The 23,141-nt window shown below is 41.0% G+C and overlaps 1 protein-coding gene across 1 annotated transcript in view; it reads left to right on the forward strand.

Moving 5' to 3' along the window:
- Positions 1-23,141, forward strand: part of aco1 (aconitase 1) — a 72,963-nt gene that overhangs the window by 8,431 nt on the left and 41,391 nt on the right. Inside the window, exons 2-6 of the mRNA XM_062971833.1 lie at positions 10,141-10,249; positions 12,849-13,017; positions 18,811-18,948; positions 21,258-21,327; positions 22,435-22,618. Coding sequence (XP_062827903.1) covers positions 10,156-10,249; positions 12,849-13,017; positions 18,811-18,948; positions 21,258-21,327; positions 22,435-22,618 — 655 coding nt within the window. The 5' untranslated portion in view covers positions 10,141-10,155. The remainder of the gene's footprint in view (positions 1-10,140; positions 10,250-12,848; positions 13,018-18,810; positions 18,949-21,257; positions 21,328-22,434; positions 22,619-23,141) is intronic.

Consider the following 23,141-nt stretch of genomic DNA (forward strand, 5'->3'; position numbering starts at 1 on the left):
ATCCTCAGACATACAGTCCTGAGTTAAACTGGTTTTCTGCATGTGGTTAAGCTATCAGACTGCATTGAGAGATCTAGGTTCTAGCCTCCACTGAGTCATCCTTTGTTTCATCCTTTACATATTTTGTTTCACGGCCCTCACTTTTACCCTTGATTCATCCACAGCTTATATCAAAATCCCTAATTTTGGCCCTTGACTTATACATGAAGTCAACTTATATACTGACTAGCATATATGGTACTTTCTCATGGTCTGAGATAATCACAGGTTGCTGTGAGGGGCCGCACAAAACACTGGACAAATGGTATGATATAAATATAACAAATAGATGATACAATTTGAGAATGTTATAAACATGATACAGATAAATGAGCACAATGTTATTCCAGACACTTCCTTCTGTTTCTCCATTAGATCATGAACATCCTTAACTTAGCTCTTATTTCTTTCACTGTTGATTTGGCATTAGAATAATCCTCTGAACAGCATGACATGCATTTACTGTAGAGAGGCCGTTTATGTAGCAGGGTGTCTCTACAGTACAAATGGCCTGTTTGTTGAGTACAAAGTCTGTATTACTGGAAGAATGAATTATCAAAGGCACCCTTCTGTTTAGAATATATTGGGACTGTCACCCATCTATACATGAACATAGGGAAATTTATAGAATTAATTCCCACAAGCTTAATGACTTAAGAGATGGCATTAAGACTAAGAAGAATTCCAACTCCTTATGATTCCAATGACCAAATTCTAGTTGACTTTTGTAGATCTCGTTGCAGCTATTGTAAAACACAAGACAGTGCATTGTGAAATACTGTTGCAGGCAGTGCCCTTTACCCCAGATAGCCTTATCTTTAGTGCCTGGTGTTTGCTCGCTGGGAAGTATAACTGTCTCTTTTTATGCAAATACCTCCAGGCAAAGAGTGTAGTGGAGGCTCCTTCTTTGGAGGCTTTTAAACAGAAACTGGATGGCCATCTGTGAGGGGTATTTTGAATGTGCTTTTTCTGCATGGCAGGGGGTTGGGATAGATGGCCCATGCAGTCTCTTCCAACTCTGTGATTCTAAATTTGTTATTACTTCACATGAGGTCATTTCATAGAATTGTTATTAAATTATCACATTATTTTAAAATTGCATTTTGGGGTTGGTTTTAGTACTAAATCTCATATAAAGATCTTATAAGACTTCACCAGCATATATAGAAAATATGTGAAAATTGCAGGCACAGCTTTTCTTTTTCATTTCATAAGCTTAAAATAGAGTATTCCCCTTTGAAAGAAAGAACAGTTTTCTAGAAGCAAGATAGTGACATTTACAATTGGTATTTGTGGGGAATGCATTCCTAGCTGAACTGGTTATCTGAAACCATGAATGTCATTAAATTTCCTGATTTCTGGTCCCCGTATGCATAGAGTTGTACTGAAGCAGCTGGAGATGCCTAGAAAGGTATGCAACACAACTTTATAGTAACGTTGGGGGAAAGCATACCATAGAATTGCCTGGAGGACCTAGAAAATTCCTGAATATACTATTTTTCCTTGGACGTGGATAAATGAATCCAAGGATCTGGCTTCCCCAGTTACAGGGGTCCTACTGTACCTGTGTTCTGAAGGAGTGGGATTGTGTGGTCCTACAGATGTTGGACTACAGCTCCCAGCAGCCACAGCCAACTTAACCAGAGATGGGGATGTTTTACTCCTCACCTGTTTTAGATGAGGATATACTAAAACATCATCATCGATAAGGTTGTCATACTTTACTCACTGCTACTATCTTGAATAAATGTGTTTTATATTTCCAGTGCATCTTGAAGGAAACCTTTAATAATTTGGCTCATGGTGATAATAATACAGTGAGACTTTAAAAATTATCTACTTTTCTAAGGGGAGCCCCTGGTGGTGCAATGGGTTAAACCGCTGAGCTGCTGAACTATCTGACTGAAAGGTCAGCCGTTTGAGTCCAGGGAGTGGGGTGAGCTCCCACTGTTAGCCACAGCTTCTGCCAACCTAGCAGTTCAAAAACATGCCAATGTGAGTACATCAATAGGTACCGCTCCGGCGGGAAGGTAACAGCGCTCCATGCAGTCATGCCGGCCACATAACCTTGGAGATATCTACGGACAACACTGGCTCTTCATCCTAGAAATAAAAATAAGCACCATTCCCTAGAGTCAGACACAACTAGACTTAATGTCAGGGTAAAACCTTTACCTTTACCTACTTTTGTAAGAAAGGGCCGGGCTGTGGCACAGGCTGGTGAGCAGCCAGCTGCCAGCTGCAACAAATCACTCTGAACAAGAGGTCATGAGTTCGAGGCCAGCTCGGAGCCTGCGTTTGTCTCTGTCTCTGTTCTATGTTAAGGCATTATATGTGTGCAATGTGATCCTCCCTGAGTCCCCTTCAGGGTGAGAAGGGCAGAATATAAATACTGTAAATAAATAAATAAAATATTTAATTCTTTTTTAATACTGTGTGATTTAACAAACAGTATTTTGTCGAGTAGAATAATTATTGCTACTATGAATGTTTTCTACTGTGCTGTTTTTAATATATATTAATGTAGCCTAATGATTTATTGACTATAGTAAAGGTTGTTGTGTCATTGTAATTTGAGCAGGGTTTTGGTTTGTTTGTTTTTGGTTGCATGGCAGTGCCCACAAACTGCTCATTTTTAAGAAAACTGCTTAAACTTAATTCAGTGTAAGTGGTATTTTTGTACCTAAAACAGCATTTTCTACACAGCAAGCATCAAATTTTGCACATAAACTGCAAAGCAACCCTAGGAAAATTTTGTACAGAATAAATCTCTAGCCGCAACCTTTTCTGTGCAGGAAATAGTGTTCTCTTGTTAGAAATAGCATTTTCTGCCCCAAATCTCTATTTTCTACACAAAACATGGAAGTGTGAATTTTGTGGGGAGTAAGTGCTGAAGTGCCAGGATTCCTTTCTCTCCAGGATTCTCTTTTTGACCTGTAGAAGCACATTTTTGATAATTAAAAAAAAAAATTCAAGTATTCATTCTATCCCTAGAGCTGAAATAGTCAAAACTGCACTTTTCACATGCAGTAAATGAGATGATACCAAATTCTCACACGAATCATGAGACTAATATGACATCAATGGCAAGGCTGTAATGGTGACAGTAGTAATATCTTTAGAAATGTACCTAGGAAAAAAGAAGGAAGAAGAAACTGAAAGATACTTATTAACAAATACACATTATGCTGATTTATTGGGCAAAGGAACAGAAAGCCAGTGGAGTAGTGGTGGAAAAGAGTGTCATGGAAGATAACATGATTGCAGACCTGCATGTCAAATATCGACTTAAAAATACTCCCTGATGTTTCCATCCTCTCCACCAAAAGCCTGGCAAAAGGAGATAATTCTCAGACTTTAAAAAAAAATCTTCAATTTGTTATCTGAAATATCTCTCAATGCTCATGTGTGCAACAGCCACAGAGGTATTCTGATGTATTCATTTTCCTCTCAGATGAAAAGCACCTGTGACAACTCACAGGGAAAGTCCCAAGTACATTGCATCACATGAGTAACTAACATTTTGAAAGCTGCCAACCACATTGGGTGGCAGGCCGTGCTTCTTTCAAGTTAGCTCCCAGCCTGTGCCTTGCACTGGAATGCATAATTCTCATTGTTATTTATATAGCACTGTGGACTATAAGGAGCACAATCTCTACCCCTGGTTATTTACCCATTAAATCATAACGCAGAGTAAACAATGGAGGAATTTTTTATTGGTTGAAGGAATTTTACACACACATTACTGCTTCCCTCTAAAATAGTAGAAACAAATGGGATCACTCCTTGCTGATCTCTGTGAGGTGAGAGGGGAGCTTTGATGCTATCAGGATTTTTTTTTTGTCTTGCTCCTTAAGAGGGAAATGAGACTCCCAGTGATCATTTATGCTGTCTGCTACCACTGATTTATTCAAGTCTGTATAACTGGTAACACAGTGGGACATTGCTTGAGGGAGAAACCCTTCGTCACTACAGAGATTTAATGGGAATTATGATCCACCTCAGAAAATATATATGCTCCAATTCAGCTGCTCCCACTCTTGTTTCCTTCTGTTTGCCTTTTGTTGCATTCCCATTTCTGTAGCATTTTGGATTAGTTTTGTTTTATTGTTACTATAATGATCAGTAATTAGTATTTTGGGATCCAGATGCTAGTTCCAAGTAAAATAGACCCATTTGAATAAGTGATTCATATAAGTGTTGACTTGATGTTCAGTAGTTGACCAGTGGGTTTACTGGGAGTAATAGATGGATTTAGGCATATGTTTATTGATGGATTAGGCATATGTGCCCCTGTTCAGAAGATGTCTCCTCACTATCTGTCCCTCTGATAATTGGATTTTTACAAATTACTTGTTATGGAAACAAAGATTGGTGCTAAAGCTTCAATTGAGACACCTTTTCCCCATGATAACCCTTTCAGGAATGGATTTCCTTCTTGGGGGTAGATGTGTCTCACTTCCTATAGTCTCACCCCCGTTCCTAACTATGGGTAGTTTGTAAGTCGGATGTTTGTAACTTGTGGACTGCCTCTACAAGGTATTTCCAAGCTCTTGTATTTGGATAAAGACCAATGTAATTCACAGTTTTATAACAGACACTGTTAAATAAAAGGAGCATTTGACAAACTGAAAGCATTTATAGGTACTATAAATAGTTGCAAGTTCTTTGAGTGTTCAGTGAAAACAGAGGATGTTTCCATTTTCCTTTCATTCAAACTACCTAAGTTCATAAATGTAGGCAACAGACTTGGATTGGGGCTCAAAAGGAAATGCATGTGTTCTCCAATTTCCTCCCACGAAGGATTTCTTTTCAAAACTCCCCCCTTCCAACAAATCCACACACCTCATTGTATTGCTGTGCTCCAGTTGTTTTTTCTAAATGCCAGATTCTTGTTTTCTCAGTGTTCATGATGTCATGATAAATGTCTTGTGTAGAAATGCCCTTGGCAGTGGGTCCAAGCTGACTCTCATGCATCTTTGAAAATTGCATTGCAAACGGGATTAAGAGTGCAAAGTTCTGCTGGGTATTAAAAAGCACTAAACAAATAGCTAATTTGGTGACAGGAGGGAAGCAACGAAATGATGGAAGGAAGGAGTGCAGAAAGGTGCTAGTGCAGGAATAAAGAAAGGAAACTCCAAATGTTGCAGAGGAAAAAAAGCTTTTTGTACCCTGCCTCAGGTGAAAGGGAAGGTGGGTAATAATTTATCATCATCACCATCGTTTGAAGGCTTGTTCCTCTTCCTTAGAGGTACAGTAAGAATAAAAGAACTGCTATAGTGTTTTAGCTTAAAGAGAAGTCAATGTGCATTCTTCGTCACATTTTACTCACTACATGGCCTTAGCCTCAGTTCTCTAATTTGTAACCTTGTGTTGCTTTTTTATAAAAACAAATACAGCTATATTCAGGGTGTAAATTGTGTGATCTTCCAAATGTTTTCGGATTACAGCTGTGAACTTTCCTTGCCATTGACTATTCTAGCTAAGCCTGTGGCCAGTTGTGCTCCAACAAGATTTGGAGGGCAGCATAGTTTTGATTTTTGATGTTGTGACAGATTGTGTTTTAGTTCAGGCTCCTCTCAGAAAGCACTTGGTTTTAAGGCATTAATTTGTAGGATGAATAGGAGGTTTCTCATCCATAGGGTTGCCATAAAGTTAACATGGATTTATCAACAGTTAACACCAACAAATAAGTCCTCTGAACTGGTGAGAAGCTCTGGGATTTGGCATGTGTTGTATGTGTACTGATTTATCCAAACAAATTATCTCCTGTCCTGGTGTTTTCCATTTAAGTTGCCAGCATTCTCCATACATAACATTATCCAAGACTTTTGGAACCCAGGCTAGGAGGAGGTATAATTCTAATTGAAATATGGGCTGATGCTCACAATTGGCTCCATGGTCTCTATTCACTGACTGTGCAGTGAACCTCATGACTTCCATGTAAATAGAGGCGTGACCTGTGGCATGCAGGTTACTTTCCTTCCCTCAGAGCATGCTCAGGGAGAAAACCCTGATCACTCCACTTTTTAGGAAGGAAAAATAAGAAAGATAAAATGTCAAGATATATATATATCAGGCTTGTCTAGATGTAGGGGCAAGAGCACCTGTGTCAAAGTATAATACTCCAGGCACAAACAGCCCACTGAGACCCGAGGCATTTGCCAGTCCAGCTGAGTGTTATATCTTTTCATATCTAGAAAAATAATGACATGCAATACATTATTTTAAAAGAGGTAGGAATTTTATACCAGCTTGGTACCATTTTACTATAAAATACTTTGCTATACATAGAACAGCATGTAAAAATCTAGAAGTTTGTTCACAGCACAAGAGAAATAAAAGGTATATTTTATTTATAACTATACATTATAACTGTACTCTCAATTTGCTTCTGACACGATTTGTATGTGTTTGTGTTTGTGTGTGAATATGCTTTCTTACAGATATCAGAGGCTCTCTGATCAGTAGTAACATCCTCCTCATAAAGACATCTAAGCAGGAAAAATAGAGCTTTGAATTGCATTGACATTTCTAGAGCCCTTTCAGTTTTTTCATATGAATGTATAGGAATTTCAATTTATTGAAGGTTAGATTAGTGGAAGGGTTAACATTACATGTCTTCTAGTTCCAGTTCCTCCTCCAAACAAGGTCAGATTGCCGACAACCCAAATATGTCACTTCTGCTTGTCAACATTGTTATACATCACACAATCACTCTTTATCCCAATACATTACATTAACTGGGACAAAAAAGTATTCCAGTAGTAAAAAAACAGTAGGCTTTTTGGGAGAAATTTTGTCCCAGCTGCCTTTTGTCTGTTACACCTCCCATACATGGTACATGGCGGAAACTTGGAAGCATGAGCTGCAGTTCTTCAGGTGCCATGTTAAGAAGTGCCTGCTTTGTATGTCTGTTCCTCTGTGAGTAGTGTACTTCAGGTGACATGTTATAAAAGGTTTAGTTCTGTGTGTTTTGCAACAAAACATGCCCCGGGAACAAAAACTCCCATTTCAGAGGACGAGGGTGAATATCATTACCTTATTTTGAAAAGAAGCAAAGGATCATTATTTTATTATCAGTTTACTTTTATGACATTAATAATCCCAAAGTGGTATGTTGGTGGAACTATATATATATTGGTGGTCTCCAATTCGGCCTTGGTCTCCCAGCGCCTGGTGGTGCTGGGAGACTTTAACATTCATGCTGAGACCCCCTTGACTGGTGCAGCTCAGGATTTCATGGCCGCCATGACGACCATGGGGCTATCACAAATTATAGCTGGTCCTACCCATCAGGCTGGACACACACTCGACCTAGTTTTTGTGGCGGACAGTGGAATGATCAGAGTGGAAGAACAAAACACCCTTCCTGTGTCATGGTCTGATCATTATCTGGTCAGTTTTAGACTTTCGGCGACCCTAAACCTCCGCAGGGGTGAACGACAAATTAAGATCGTCCACCCCAGGAGACTGATGGATCCGGAGGGATTCCTGAGGAATCTTGGGGTCCTTCCTGCCATGGAGCCTGGCGATCCTGTCGACGTCCTGGTCGATCTCTATAACAGGGAAGTGACCAGGGCGATAGATACGATCGCTTCCGAACGCCCCATCACGTTGCGTCATGACAAGCCGTCTCCCTGGTTCACCGGGGAGCTGGCTGTGATGAAGCATACGAGGAGGGGGCTAGAGCGCACTTGGAGGAGTTCTCGGGACGTGTCCGACCGAGCACGGGCTACAGCCTTTCTTAGGGCGTATACCGTGGCTATACGGGCAGCCAAGGAGTCCTATATGACTACCCGTATAGCGTCTGCAGCAAATAGATCATCGGAATTGTTTTGGGTCGTTGGGGAACTCCTTCAGCCACCCGTGGTGGAGGAGACTTTTGACGACCCAGCAACTCGGTGTCGCGATTTCGCACACCATTTTGCAGACAAAGTCGCTCAGATACACCTTGAGCTCGACTCCAATTCCACCACAGTGCCAGGGGAGGTGATTGAGGCATCTGCTTGTCCGATTTTGTGGGATTCTTTTAGGCTTGTTCTTCCTGAGGCCGTGGTGGAGGTCCTTGGGGCTGTGAGGGCAACCACGTCGGTTCTGGACCCTTGCCCGTCTTGGCTAATTAAATCGGCCAGGGAGGGGCTGGTTGATTGGTTTGTGTTGATCATTAATGCATCGTTGGAGCAGGGGGGTTTTCCATCTTACCTGAAACAAGCTGTGGTTTGTCCACTCCTTAAAAAGGTTTCCCTTGACTCCACGGTGCTGAACAATTTCAGACCAATCTCCAACCTCCCTTTCTTGGGTAAGGTGCTGGAGCGGGTGGTTGCCTCCCAGCTCCAGGGCTTTCTAGATGACATCAACTACCTAGATCAGTCACAGTCTGGTTTCAGGCCTGGTCACGGCACCGAGACAGCCTTGGTCGCCTTGGTGGATGACCTCCGTAGAGAGCTGGACAGGGGGAGTGTGACCCTGTTGGTTCTCTTGGACATCTCAGCGGCTTTCGATACCATCGATCATGGTATCCTTCTGGGACGACTCTCTGGGATGGGTCTTGGGGGCACGGTTTTGTCGTGGCTCTGATCCTTCCTGGAGGGTCAATCCCAGATGGTGAAGCTGGGAGACGCCTGCTCGGACCCCTGGCCTTTGAGCTGTGGGGTCCCGCAAGGCTCTACTCTGTCTCCCATGCTCTTTAACATCTACATGAAACCGCTGGGAGAGGTAATCCGGAGTTTTGGAGTTGGGTGTCACCTCTATGCAGATGATGCACAACTCTACTACTCCTTTCCACCTAATTCCAAGGAGGCCTCTCGGGTGCTGGACGAGTGCCTGGCCGCTGTGTCTATCTGGATGAGGAGGAACAAGCTGAAGATCAATCCCGACAAGACAGAGGTCCTCCTGGTTGATCGTAATCCTGACCGGGGTATAGGGTGGCAACCTGTGCTGGACGGGGTTACACTCCCCCTGAAGCCACAGGTCCGCAGTCTGGGAGTCCTCCTGGATTCATCGCTTACGCTCGAGGCTCAGGCGTCGGTGGTGTCTGGGAGGGCCTTTGCACAATTGAGACTCGTGCACCAACTGCGACCGTACCTCGCGAAGGCTGATCTGGCCGGGGTGGTCCATGCCTTGGTCACCTCCAGACTGGACTACTGTAATGCGCTCTACGTGGGGCTGCCCTTGAAAATGGCTCGGAAGTTCCAACTGGTCCAACGAGTGGCAGCCAGGATGTTAACTGGGGCCCCTTACAGAGAGAGGTCAACCCTCCTGTTCAAGGAGCTCCACTGGCTGCCATTTACTTTCCGAGCCCAATTTAAGTTGCAGGTGCTTACCTACAAAGCCCTGAACGGTTTGGGACCCTCCTACCTCCGTGACTGCATCTCCGTCTACGAACCCACGCGTTCACTTCGGTCATCTGGAGAGGCCCTGCTCGTGATCCCGCCTGCGTCGCAAGCACGGTTGGTGGGGACACGAGACAGGGCCTTCTCTGTGGTGGCCCCCCGACTCTGGAACACCCTCCCCAAGGATCTCAAACAGGCCCCTACATTGGCAGTCTTCAGAAAGAACTTGAAGACCTGGCTGTTCCAATGTGCCTTCCCATATTAATAGGAAATCTCCAATTCCAAGTCCCATAAGCACTTTATTAGAACTAAGATTGTATATCACACTCTGCACTTGCCCTATAAGCCTTATATATTACCTGTCACATCAGCACTTTTAATCTTGTACCCATTACTCTGGCCCGGCCCAGTTTTATTGTGTTTTAGCGTATTGTTTACTGCTTGTTGTTTATACTGTTTTAATTGTTTTTAATTTGCCTTTTGTTTTGTATTGTTATATTGTGTGTTGAGGCCTTGGCCTTTATAAGCTGCATCGAGTCCTTCAGGAGATGCTAGCGGGGTACAAATAAAGTTTAATAATAATAATAATATTAATAATAATAATATTCCAGCAAATAAGGAATTTATTTCAGTTTATGTTTTGAAAAACCGAATCTTAGACTCACATGTGTTTTCCTAGTTCTTAACTATATGATATTTTTAAACATTGTCTGTGAAAACTTAGTGCTTCATCCAGTGACTGAGTAACCCTGTTTTGGATTTGCAGTGTGATATCTCAGCCATGAGCAACCCATTTTCACACCTTGGGGAGCCACTGGACCCTGGCCAGTCAACAAGGTTCTTCAGTTTGAAACGCTTGGGAGACCCCAGATATGGTAGGTTGATTACATTCACAAGGATTACATTCTCCAACGGACGCTCTGATGCCAGAGCAGAGAGGGATCCAGCAAAGACAGTCTCCATCTTGTCTCCTTGCTCCAGCTGAAGGCCCCTCCCACCATCTCCAACAGACGCTCTGATGCCAGAGCAGAGAGGGAGCCAGCAAAGACAGTCTCCATCTTGTCTCCTTGCTCCAGCTGAAGGCCCCTCCTACCAGTAACATGCTTTGTGTGTGTGTGTGTGTGTGTGTGTGTATGTGTATACACATGCACACACGCACACACGCACACACGTGAATATATATAATATTAATATTAATAATAATATTATGTTGTAATACAATGTAATAATAATTATAATTCACTATTATAATTGTATATTTATATTACATGCAATATTACTAATAATATTGCAATATAGTTGTATAATATAATATATTGTATGTATATATACTTGTAAACCGCCCTGAGTCCCCTTCGGGGTGAGAAGGGCGGTATATAAATGTCGCAAATAAGGAGTTGTTTCCCGAAGATAATGCGTTGTAAGTGTGACTTTAGAGCTGGGTTTTCTTGTGTATGCAAACTGCTCTATTATAGAGTGCTTAATCAGTCTCAGAGTGGCTTCATACTTGAGAGGAGCTATTGCTCATAGGTTCCAGTAACATAGTACATACCCATATTTACTTGAGTCTAATGCGCCATTGAATCTAATGCACACCTCAGTTTTCAAAACCCTGAAACCAAAAAAGTATCTACCATATTACGCAAATCTAATGCACATCCTAATTTTAGGAATGTAATTCAGTCAAAGAGGTGAGCATTAGATTTGAGTAAATATGGTATTTTATTTCCATCAAAAAGCAGGAAGAAAATCAAGCAAGCCTATGTAAATTGTTATTAAAATACTTATTCTGGCCACCTCTCTTGTACCTTTTTACCTATACCACTCACAAATCCAGGCTTGGGGAGTCACTGCCATTCAGAACAGAACTTGACTCTCAGGATTAAAATACAGTAGAGTCTCACTTACCCGACATAAATTGGTGGGCAGAATGTCGGATAAGTGAAACTATCGGATAACAGGGTGGGTGCTCGCCCGCCCGCCCGCCATCCCTCGCTCATGCACCCGGCCATGTCCCGACAGCACCAAGACTCCGCTGAGTGAGCAAGGGAGGGAGGGCCTTTGCCTCCCTCCTGTACTCGCCCGCCCTACGTCCCTCGCTCATTCACCCGGCCAGGTCCTGGCAGCACCAGGACCCAGCCGGCCGGGTGAGTAAGCGAGCAAGTGAGCGAAGAACGGCCTTTGCCGCCCTCCTTCACTCGCCCACTCTCCGTCCCTTGCTCACTCACCCAGCGAAGTCCTAGCAGCACCAGGATTCAGCCGGGCGAGCAAGCGAGGGAGGGCCTTTGCCACCCTCCTTCACTCGCCCGCCCTCCATCCATCACTCACTCACTCAGCCGGGTGCTGGCAGCACCAGGACCTGGCCAGGTGAGTGAGCGAGCGAGCCAGCCAGGGAGGGCCTTTGCTGCCTTCCTTCATTTGCCCGCCCTCCGTCCCTTGCTCACGGACCCGGCCAGGTCCCGGCAGCACCAGGACCCGGCCAGGTGAGTGAGCGAGTGAGGGAGGGCAGCCCTGGGTGTAAGGGCATTGGATAATATGGTGTGTCAGATTTCCGAAAGTCGGATACGCAGGACTCTACTGTATAAGGATTTGACTTTCAATTGCCTTGATACTTTTGAGGCATGAAATGCAGAGAGAAGAAACATTGTCACCTAAGCTTGCAGGAAGGTATACAGACACTTGCAGCTTCCTATGCCCACTACTAGTCAGCACATATTTAGAGATTTCCCTTTCCTTCTTTTCCTGTTTGTAGCAGCAGGTAAAACGTCTAAATTATTGGGATAACACAACCTAATCCCACTTTCATTACTTCATATGGAGCATATAATACCATTGCATATTAAAAAGAGACAGCATGATGTAATAGTCTGATCTAGGGCTCTATGAGACCAGGGTTCAAATCCCTGCTCAACCATGGAAACCCACTAAATGATTTCAGCTAAGTGACATCCTCTTGCCCTAAAAGTAAGGTGATGCGAAACCTCTACTGAATAAATCTTGCCAAGAAAACCATAAGATAAGGGCATCTGTAAGCTAACTTGAAGACATATAATAACAACAAACATTTAAAAGGTTTGGCTTCTGATAGCCCTGTCTTTTTTTTGATGACATGAGGAATTGACTTTGTTGTCCTGCTCTATTACACTATATAACAAAATGTGAAAAAATCTGTTTCTGGTTTGTATTATTCCTGTTTAATTGTGCAGTATTTACTTTGAAAATAGTTGTTATACTCCAGAAACTTTGATTTTGTTGCTGCCACAAACTATGTTGAATTGGTTGAGACACTATCAGATATTCATTGAAAAACTTTAGCAAAGTGTGCTGTAGGATGTCCCGCAAAAACAGAGTTTTGCAGTTTAATAAGCTTTTTTCATGTTTCTATGATAGAACCAATTAGGAAATGACATTTGTAACCCAAGAACAAAACTGTGTTGCATAGTGTAATTTTTTGTCTCTTCATCTTCCTTCCAGAACGTTTACCATTTTCTATCAGAGTCCTGCTGGAGGCTGCAGTTCGCAACTGTGATGAGTTCCTAGTGAAGAAACATGATGTTGAAAATGTCCTCAACTGGAAGGAGATGCAGCACAAGAACATTGAAGTGCCATTTAAGCCTGCCCGAGTCATTCTGCAAGATTTTACGTAAGTTACAAAAAAACTAGCAGAAATAATGATGGCAGGGGGAGAATTGAGTGGTTAGAAATGATAGATGGGATTGTCTGAATTGCCTGCAGACTTCTATCAATGAGATAGGGCAATTGCACATTAAAGGCTTTGTCCGGAACCACCCAAAGCCATAAATAAAAATACAACCATTTTCGGAGGTACAAGATTCATTTAACATAAACATCAGAGACTGGCTGTGGCTGTATTTTAGTCTAACCATTCAAATGAGAATGAGCTGCAAGACTCTTGTCAGCCCTGCTTAGCCCCTAGAAGAACATACAGCCTGTGTGAAGTTGTGATTCCAGCAGCAAAAATGGATATTGTTGCACTTTAGTGTTCAGATTGGCCCTTTCAGCATGCCACCAAAATGAAATGTTATCAGGAACTTGTGGTGTCATGCTAACAGCCGCCATACACATAGTTTGTTCATACTGAAAGCAGGCTTATCTTACACACATACACCCTTGTAAAGCCAACAGAAAAATTCTGCTAAACCAGCACAAGAAAAAGCAGTCGAAAGGCCAAAATGATTGTTTTAAAAAATAGAAAAAGCAAAGATCACTAGAATACCACAAGGATAGATATTTGGGAGAACACAAGTATAGCAACATAAGTGCTCTGGAGCATTATACCCGACAGTGAAAAAAAACATATATAGGTAATGGGAAGTCCATTCCACAACCAGGTATCATCTGCTAAAAAGGTCCTTTTTGCTAGCTGCACATCTTGCCTTTCACTGATTGCAGGTCTCTGTCAGTTACTTGTCTTTGTTTCATTCCAAACATATGGATTACTTTTGTGAGAGTATTTAAATATTTTTGGAATATACAATTTCCATAGCATGTTAATACAGTATTTTTGTTCACATGCTTCAACAGCACACATCTGTAAATCATATCTTCTTACAACAAAATATAGTAAATCAACCTGTAATTTCGCTTTGCTTTCTCCCAACCTAACATTTGCAGAACTCAAAAATGAGACAATTCAGATAGACCAGTGGTGATAATAACACATAGCACAGAATAAATCTGACTCTAAAAATGCGGCAAGATTAGTTTTTGGGTATGAAAGGGCCCGATTAACACTAAAGTAAATGAATTAGTTACTTCCCCAATGCCATGTTTCTCTCTAACCTGTCATCTTGATGACATCAAATAACAATTTCATATTTTCCTGGCCTAACTGGTTAAGAAATACAGGGCCTGATGATTTGACGTTTTACTACAAGTTTCAGGAGCAGGTTTTGGTGGCATTGAGTTTGTGTTCTGGTTATTTGTTATCATTAATTGCTACTATATTCTGTAGATATTTTGTTTGTGTTTATGTATTTGTGACAGTTTTGTCGGCAGGGGGGGTTGAGAACTTAACAGTCACATGCTTGTTGTCAATACCATTTTACTTGCTTGTTTCTTACTTTATGTACAGACTTTTCAAGCGTTATGACTACAGTCACAAAAGTTTATTCTGTTTTGGGATCTATTCTTATTAAACCACACACATCTTGAAAAATTGTTAAAATTCAGATTTCTTTTGGGGGTTGTAGAGAAAGTTTACATCATTTTTTGCCAGAAAATCCCAACCATTGTTTGTAGATTATCTATGTTCTGCTTTTTTCCCTTTTAGATAGGATCAGAAAGTACAGTTCTTGATCCAGCTTTTAGTTGTATTTAGCTTTATATTTGCACTGTACTGTTTTCTTTGGAGAGTTTTGAGAACCCTAGAGAATAAGTGATAAAACAGTCCTTTTGACCTTTCTTGTTTTAGTGTGTTGAAGCAACAAAAAAGTCAGCTATAAGTATGTGGGATTTCAATAAAAATGAATGTTGACTTACTAAGACACAGATCTAAAGCTAACAAATCCTTTCCTCTTCATTCTGCTAGCCTTGAAATGTGGTTGACAGGCTATACTAAGTTGGTTAAACAGACCTTCAAGTAAAAAAGTAACTATTCCTACTTCATTTAACGTCATTGGAATCAAAGGTTGCCATTCTTTGAACTTTATTCTTATAGGCTGGCAGAAAATGTTCTCAGTGCCAGTATATTTGTAGTGTTCATTTCAATTTCAAACCATATTTCTGAGGTGATACATAAATCAGGCTCAGAGATCTCTCTCTGACTGTTGGTTTGTTTTTGTTTTTGTTTTTTTTGTTTTTATTGATAGTCTACATATTAAACTTCAAGTAGTTGGATAGTATATTTTGAATTCCATTATAAGAAAAGTATTTTTGTCATTAGTAATTCTGGATGAAGTATCTCTGAGTTCTTGCATCGCTTCATAATAAATGTGTGTACCAAATCGCTGGAGCAGGTCGTGCACAAATATATTTCGATAATACTATTGCCTATTCTGCTGGGAATGATCTTAGTAGAAGTGCTTCAATCCAGCCTAAAAATATGGATTTTTAAACATGCTTTTGACCTCGAACTGAAATGGGCCCATATGAGGTTGACACTCTGGCACTTTAGTTGTGAATTGATGGCAGCTAGTTTTATCTCCAGATGTTCTGAATTGTAAAAATTGTGCTATTTTATTTTCTGTTATATGCGTTGATAGTGGTTATCGTTATAATTCTATGGGATACTGTTTTATACTCCTGTACCGTTTTATGTTATCTGGTGTACCCTGGAGTGCCTTTGTAAGCTGCACTGAGTCCCTTTGAGGAGATGGTGGTGGGGTATAAATAAAGTTTATTATTATTATTTATTATTATTATTTGCTCTAGTGGTCCCCTGTGTGATCCCTATTGTAGTGGACCCTGAAAACTTTAGTTGACCTACAGCAACTATATGTGGCGCTTTTAATTTTATCAGAACTTCACATTGGTAACATCAGTTAATCTTCTCTGAGAAGTTCCAGACACATGTAGGAAATGTTAAATATGTTCCTCATATATAAATCCTCTGATAGTCTTCAAAGACAATACGGAGTTGTCACCCAAAATGGTATATAGGATATTCCTGTACTTTGCTTCAGTGGCTGCTCCTTTTTTTCTGTTTTCCTAAAGCGAGCTTTCATAACTCTCCCTATGGATAAATGGATATGCTTCTAAAGCATGTAACTGGATGCTTATGTAGATGTCTTTGCTCCAACATGAAAAGGTGTGCAATAAGTAGCAGTTGTGTTTCCTGTTTCCAATATTTTTCATCCTTTCCAAATATCTCTAGTCTTGTTCAGTCATTTTAAATCCCCTACACAAAGAAGGGCACACACTAGAGCTCATAATGATATCGCCTATGCCACTCCACCCTTCCCACTGCCCATCATACATTGGAGAGTGGTTGCAATAGAGATCTTTTTCTAGACATGTAGACTCCCATAGACTTTCGAAGCCTGATTTTCCAGGGCCCTAAATGGTCTTTGGAGCCTAAACAAACAAAGTAATCTTCCTGTTTCACACAGTTACTTTCCAGCTCATAAAAAATAGTGACTATAAAAAAGGATCAAAATGGAGCAGCACATTGGTCCCACTTTCTCTTGCACAGTTCTTAATTCTTCCATATAGTTCATTGTATGAGGACAATTCATTTCTGAATGGAACTTCTCTTATATAACTCACACTAAGATCCATTTTGTACTATATTAATATAGCACATAGCTTCCATCTTAACTACTGTGGCCTCATCCTCTGGAACCTGTGAGTTTGGTGAGACACTACAACTCTATGAATGATAATTCTTAATATTTCATGAAACTATATTTCAAAAATTCCATGGAATGGAAAAAAGACAGTTAACTGGAATCATAGCACTTTAATCAGCTAGGTTTTTAAAATTGTGTCAGAAGCAACTTGAGAACATACTGCAAGTCGCTTCTGGTATGAGAGAATTGGCTGCCTACAGAGACATTGCCCAGGGAACACCCGGATGTGTTGCTGGGAGGCTTCTCTCATTTCCCACAAGCTAGAGTGAACAGATGGGAACTCACCCCATATCTCGGATTCCAACCGGCAACCTTCAGGCCAGCAATCCAACCTTCAGGTCAGCAGTTCAGCTGGCACAAGGGTTTAACCCATTGCGCCACCACAGCAATCATCGCTGTAGGGTGAGTGGGTTCCAAATTGCTATTCCTGTGATTCCCAATTCCGATTTACTAGGTGTTTTGAACTTCAGCTACTTTGACCAAATGGGAGCAGAAGCCCAATACATCTGGAGGGCCAGAGTTTGGGAATCATTGCTCTATTCCAGGCCTGGACAACCTGCAGCCCTCCAGCTGTTTTGGCCTCCAACTCCCAAAATTCCCAGCCATTGGATAAGCTGGCTAAGGTTTCTGGCAGTTGGAGGTCAAAACAGCTGGAGAGCCACAGGTTATTTAGGCATGCTCCATTCCATCCCAAAGGGTTCCCTATCCATTTGACACGGGGGTTGAATATTTTTACCATTCTGCAGAATGCAGATTGATTATGCTGGACATCCTACAAATACCAGTCCAGGTTGCAGAAGACTGTCTTAGATAGTTTTTCACAGTCCTTAGGACAACTGAAGAACTTACACAGTTTTCTAACTGTGATATTTAAAAAGGGCTATATATGTACAAATGGAATAGTTTGGACATCACAGAAGTATGTGAGGCTTTTGTAGAAGACAGCTGAAGAGTTTACAGAGATATAAGATCTGAAAACAAGTTTTTTCAAATAGTAAAGGTGATGGTGTTTGAAGAATGGCCTGGCTTTTTCATGGTACTATCCTTGCTCCACCTGAAAGCACAGTAGCTAGAAGATTGCCATTCAACTCATTCTCTCTTTTGCCCCACTGTGTGGTATTTTCACAGAAATGAAACTTTAGAGTGTTGTTTGTTGCATTCCTCTGCCTTTCTGAAACCCACAAGCCTACATAAAGCTTCAACCAGGGTGCAGCTTCAGTTCATCTCACGAAGTACCCAAACCTGTCCAAAGAAACCAGATTTGAATGTACTTCATTCAAATCTGATGCATAATTATAGTTAAAAAAACCCGAAAACCTGGTATATATTTAGAGAACAGGATGAGGTGAGTGCAAGAATTGCTAGTTTCTGTCCTAATCCTGGCTTAACGTGATGTGTGGTCTTATGAAAACAGGTAATACATTTTCTGAAACTATTCCAAAAGAGTATGTTCTGTTTAATCCAGTCTGAAGACAGATGCTTGACTGTTTGAACAAACTCATGTTCAAGAATTCTGTCCAGTTGCCCCAGTAATAATATTTTATCTGGAGTAATTCAAGGTTGATGCAATTGTAAAAAGTTACTAAGGAACCTGGAATTATGGCCCATTGATCATGTACAGTTCTCATATTTTCTGTTAAGTTAGGTGTGTGTAAATACCATGACTTCAGGGATCAGATCATCATCCTTGTGAGACCCATATCTCCCATCCCCACATGCCCACATGTTTTTCACAAAAGGAAAATTTACCCATAAAAATGATCAGTTGCATCTTCCCCCAAAGTCACCCATTTCCTACTTCTCCCAAAGCCATGGTTTGAAGAATTGCCCAGATTCCGTATATATCCAAACTCCCTATTCAATATTGTTCCTTTGGGTTGAAGTGTTTTAATTTTTTATAATTGTATGGCTTTTCCAAATCAATATGGCATCTGGCTTGCTATCCATTTCTGTATTCATATTTTATTTACTTATTTATTAGATTTATATTCTGCCTTTCGATTTTGGCACTGAAAGCAGTTCTCACAGTAAGAGTGAAAAATACAATTTAGGGACAAAACTAATTCAAATATTAAAACACTATTTACTCCATCAATTCAGACTTCTCTTTCATAATTCCATTGCAGTGGTGTCCCTGCTGTAGTTGATTTTGCTGCTATGCGTGATGCTGTGAAGATGCTGGAAGGAGACCCAGAAAAAATCAACCCCGTCTGTCCTGCTGATTTAGTGATTGACCATTCCATCCAAGTTGATTTTAATAAAAGGTAAGGCATAGCAATGAATATTTACTCCATTATAATTATAAGTTAAGTATAGTGGGGTTTAATTTTTTTAAATGGGGGTATGCTGTGCTGTAACTAGCCCAAGACATATGTTGCTGCCCAGTGCAGAATAGCTAATGTCATTTCCCCACAGATTCTGAAGATAAATAGTGGCCAGGCCACGCTTGGTCATGTTGGTCCCTGTGATGGAAAATACCACTACCATCTAAGGTAAAGGTAAAGGTTTTCCCCTGACATTAAGTCTAGTCGTGTCCAACTCTGGGTGTTGGTGCTCATTTTTAAGCTGAATAGGCAACATTGTCCGTAGACACCTCCAAGGTCATGTGGCCGGCATGACTGCAAGGATCCTAGTTGTCTAATTGGGGCCTATCATCTACTTAGTTGTATAGTTGGAGTATACTTAACTAAGTAAATACCTTTAAAATAAGTTGTGTGGGGATTCCAAACATGGAGTAACCATAATTGTTACTAAGTAGCAAATTATGAATACAGAAGTTACAATTGAGTACATCTACATTAGGGCCCCGGTGGCGAAGTGTGTTAAAGCACTGAGCTGCTGAACTTGCAGACCGAAAGGTCGCAGGTTCAAATCCCAGGAGCGGAGTGAGCGCCCGCTGTTAGCTCCAGTTTCTGCCAACCTAGCAGTTCGAAAACATGCAAATGTGAGTAGATCAATAGGCAGTGCTCCGGTGGGAAGGTAATGGCGCTCCATGAAGTCATGCCAGCCACATGACCTTGGAGGTGTCTATGGACAACGCCGGCTCTTCGGCTTAGAAATGGAGATGAGCACCAACCCCCAGAGTCAGACATGACTGGACTTAACATCAGGAAAAACCTTTACCTTTACCTTACATTAGGGCTTCTTAAACTTTCCACTTGGAACCCCTTTTGGCCCAATATTTTTTTTTTTACATGACCCCAGGTATTTGGGAATATACAAAGGTAAAAGTAAAGATTCCCCCTGACATCAAGTCCAGTCGTGTCCGACTCTGGGGTGTGGTGCTCATCTTCATTTCTAAGCTTAAGTGCTGGTGTTATCTGTAGATGCTTCCTAGGTCCTGTGGCCAGCATGGCCGCATGAAGTGCCGTTACCTTCCCACCGGAGCGGTACTTATTGATCTACTCACATTTGCATGTTTTCGAACTGCTAGGTTGGCAGAAGCTGGGGCTAACAGTGAGAGCTCATCCTGCTCCCCAAATTTGAACTTTCGGTCAGCAAATTCTGCAGCTCAGCTGTTTAATCTGTTGCACCACCAGAGACTCCACCATCTTTCCTACACAATACAAATGCAGTTAAATAACTAACAATTCACTCTTCTTTCATACTTGCGATCTGTTATCTGAGACATCTGCTTTACTTTTTCTAACGGCTCTACAGTAAAGCCTGAGTTGATAAGAAACTTCATTTGTCTTTCAACTCCGCTCTTAGGAATTGTAACATTTTTTGATTTTCCTTGCCTACTAAAAGGCACAGAGTTGGCATTTTGAAAATTGCTGCATTGAATTATTAACTTTTAAATAGTTCTTTCAGATGCATCTTCTAATGTAAGAATATTCAAGGTGTCCTGCTGGATCACCCTCAGCCAACATTTCTTGGCCAGTCAGATTCATTTGGTAGTGTAATCACCCTCCCAGTATCTGAAGTGTCACACAGTGTTTTGGTGGCTATCAGCTAAACTTCAAAGAAGAATCAGCTGCATTCATGGAAGAATATACTGCCAGGAGTTACTAGATAATGGTACAGAGGCAGGCAGCCTAGCTTTTGAGAATCAATTGCGTGAGAGAATTGTTCCCTTCATATCCTACTTGTAGATATTTAGTTGCCCCCTGTGGAAAGCAGGATGCTGGGCTAGGTAAGCTTTTAGTTTCAGCCAGCAAATCTTGTCTTATATTCTTATCTTGGCTTATATTCAAGGACCTTTGGAGTACATGTACAGATTTGGTGAGCTCAACAGCATAGTATATTATGGAAGGATTAATGCTTTACCTAATTAATGTTTTAGTAAACTTTCCATTGCTTTTTCTCTGCCACCTCAATTCTACCAACCTGCCTACATACAGTATGGAATTAGCATTTGAGCCAGACAGTAGGAATTACTGCAAAAGCTTCTTAAGCTCTCTTCACTGCTTCTCTCTAGATCCTTGGTGCAAAGTAATTAAAGTGCATAAAACAGCTGAGCTAAATAAATACAGAACTTGCTTTGTTCCTTTCTTTTTGCCCACACGCATCGGACCACCTGCTGCATCTTACTCAAAGTCTGCCACACTGATAATCCATTTTTTCTTTGCAGGCCAGACAGTTTAGAAAAGAATCAAGATCTGGAGTTTGAAAGGAACAAAGAACGATTTGAGTTCTTAAAGGTATAGTAAGAATTTGTTGTCAAATGCTTTCATGGCTGGAATCACAGGACTGTTGTGTGTTTTCCAGGCTGTATGGCCATGTTCCAGAACATGAAATATCAGGAGAGAATGCTTCTGGATTATGGCCATACAGCCCGGAAAACACACAACAGCCCTATAGTAAGAATTCTCCCAGCTTTTCCTCATCACAGAGGAAATAGCTGAGGAAATGGCCTGCCCTTGACCCCAGAAAGTGCGGCTGAGGAAGAAAAGAACTTGTGTTTATGGCACATGAGAGGCCAGCATGCAGGCTGTTTTGACCCTACTCTTTGCTTCAACAAACTGGCACAATGTGGCTTAAAACATGGGGGCCATTTACTATGCACTTTTAGAAGCATTGCAAAATATATTTGAAAACAAGCCATCTATACCCCACATGCCTTGTTTAAATGCATCTTATGGCTTTTTATTGCATGAAAGGCAACCCAAGTGGATATGGGATGTTCCACAAGACAAGATACCCACCTCAATTTGATTATAATAGATTTGAGCCAGACAAGAGATGGAAGACCAAATGAAAGCAGGCATTTTGTACACAGGCCTGTCAAACTTTGATTTTTGTCTTGTTATTATGAAGTTTTATTTTCATACACATACATTTTTTACTTTGTAATTTATAGTTGATTTTTGATTCTGTGTAACTGCAGGCTATTCACAGCATGATGAATCTGGTGTGAATATGCTGATTCAATTCTCTTTTTCATATTTTATTTCACAAAATAATGGGGCCTAGTGTAGATCTCTGTGGGTTGGATGATGAAGCTTTTGCACAGTGGTTCTCAACCTGTGGGTCCCAGGTGTTTTGGTCTACAATCCCCAAAAATCCAAGACAGTTTACCAACTGTTAGGATTTCTGGGAGTTGAAGGCCAAAACATCTGGGGACCCACAGGTTGAGAACCACTGCTTTAGCAAAACCTGAGAGATTTAAGGTTGGAGCACATCTCTTATCTCATCTTTGCTAACTCTTCAAGTAGAAAATAGGCTTCTTGTAAAACAAAATAACATGTTGGTTAAACCTTAACTTCTCATGAACCCAAGAGATACTATTTTTATCTTTTGTCTTCCAGTGGGGTTCCCAAGCTTTCCAGAACATGAGGATTATTCCTCCAGGTTCTGGGATTATCCATCAAGTGAATTTAGAGTACTTGGCAAGAGTTGTCTTTGACCAGGATGGATACTATTATCCAGACAGTGTGGTCGGCACTGATTCACATACCACAATGATCAATGGCTTAGGAGTCCTTGGCTGGGGTAAGTCTTCACTTCATACTTAAATGTCTTTGGCAAAATTTCGTTTTGTAGGTTCATGTATGTATTTTAATCATACACGTCTTTATACACATAATCTGAAAGTAATTTCATTGAATTATCCGTAATAATTTCGTGTCTGAAACAAGGCTTGGGTAAAGTGAACCATGAGAAACAAAGGTGTTGCTATTTTATCTTACTCGAGTTCCTGAAGCAAACTGATTATGTGAACCCATTTCAATCTGACTTTGGATTTTGATTATGCAAAAGTGATGGCTTTTGTGGGCTTGTGACCTAGACAGGATGAGTGTGTTCCCATTGCTTCTGCAAGACCATGATATCAAAGCTCTAGTTCATGTGTCCGTTATCAGAAAATAAGAAAGACAGATTATTCCAAAATCTCTGAGCAATCTTAGAATTATTTAAAATGAAACTTCAAAAAATAAAATCATTTACAGCATTGTTTACAACAACAAATTCTTCTTTTCTTGCCCTGGTATGATTAAGCAACCACAAGATTAAAATC

This window comes from Anolis carolinensis, chromosome 2 (genome assembly GCF_035594765.1).
Source record: "Anolis carolinensis isolate JA03-04 chromosome 2, rAnoCar3.1.pri, whole genome shotgun sequence".
NCBI classification, from domain to species: Eukaryota; Metazoa; Chordata; class Lepidosauria; order Squamata; family Dactyloidae; genus Anolis; species Anolis carolinensis.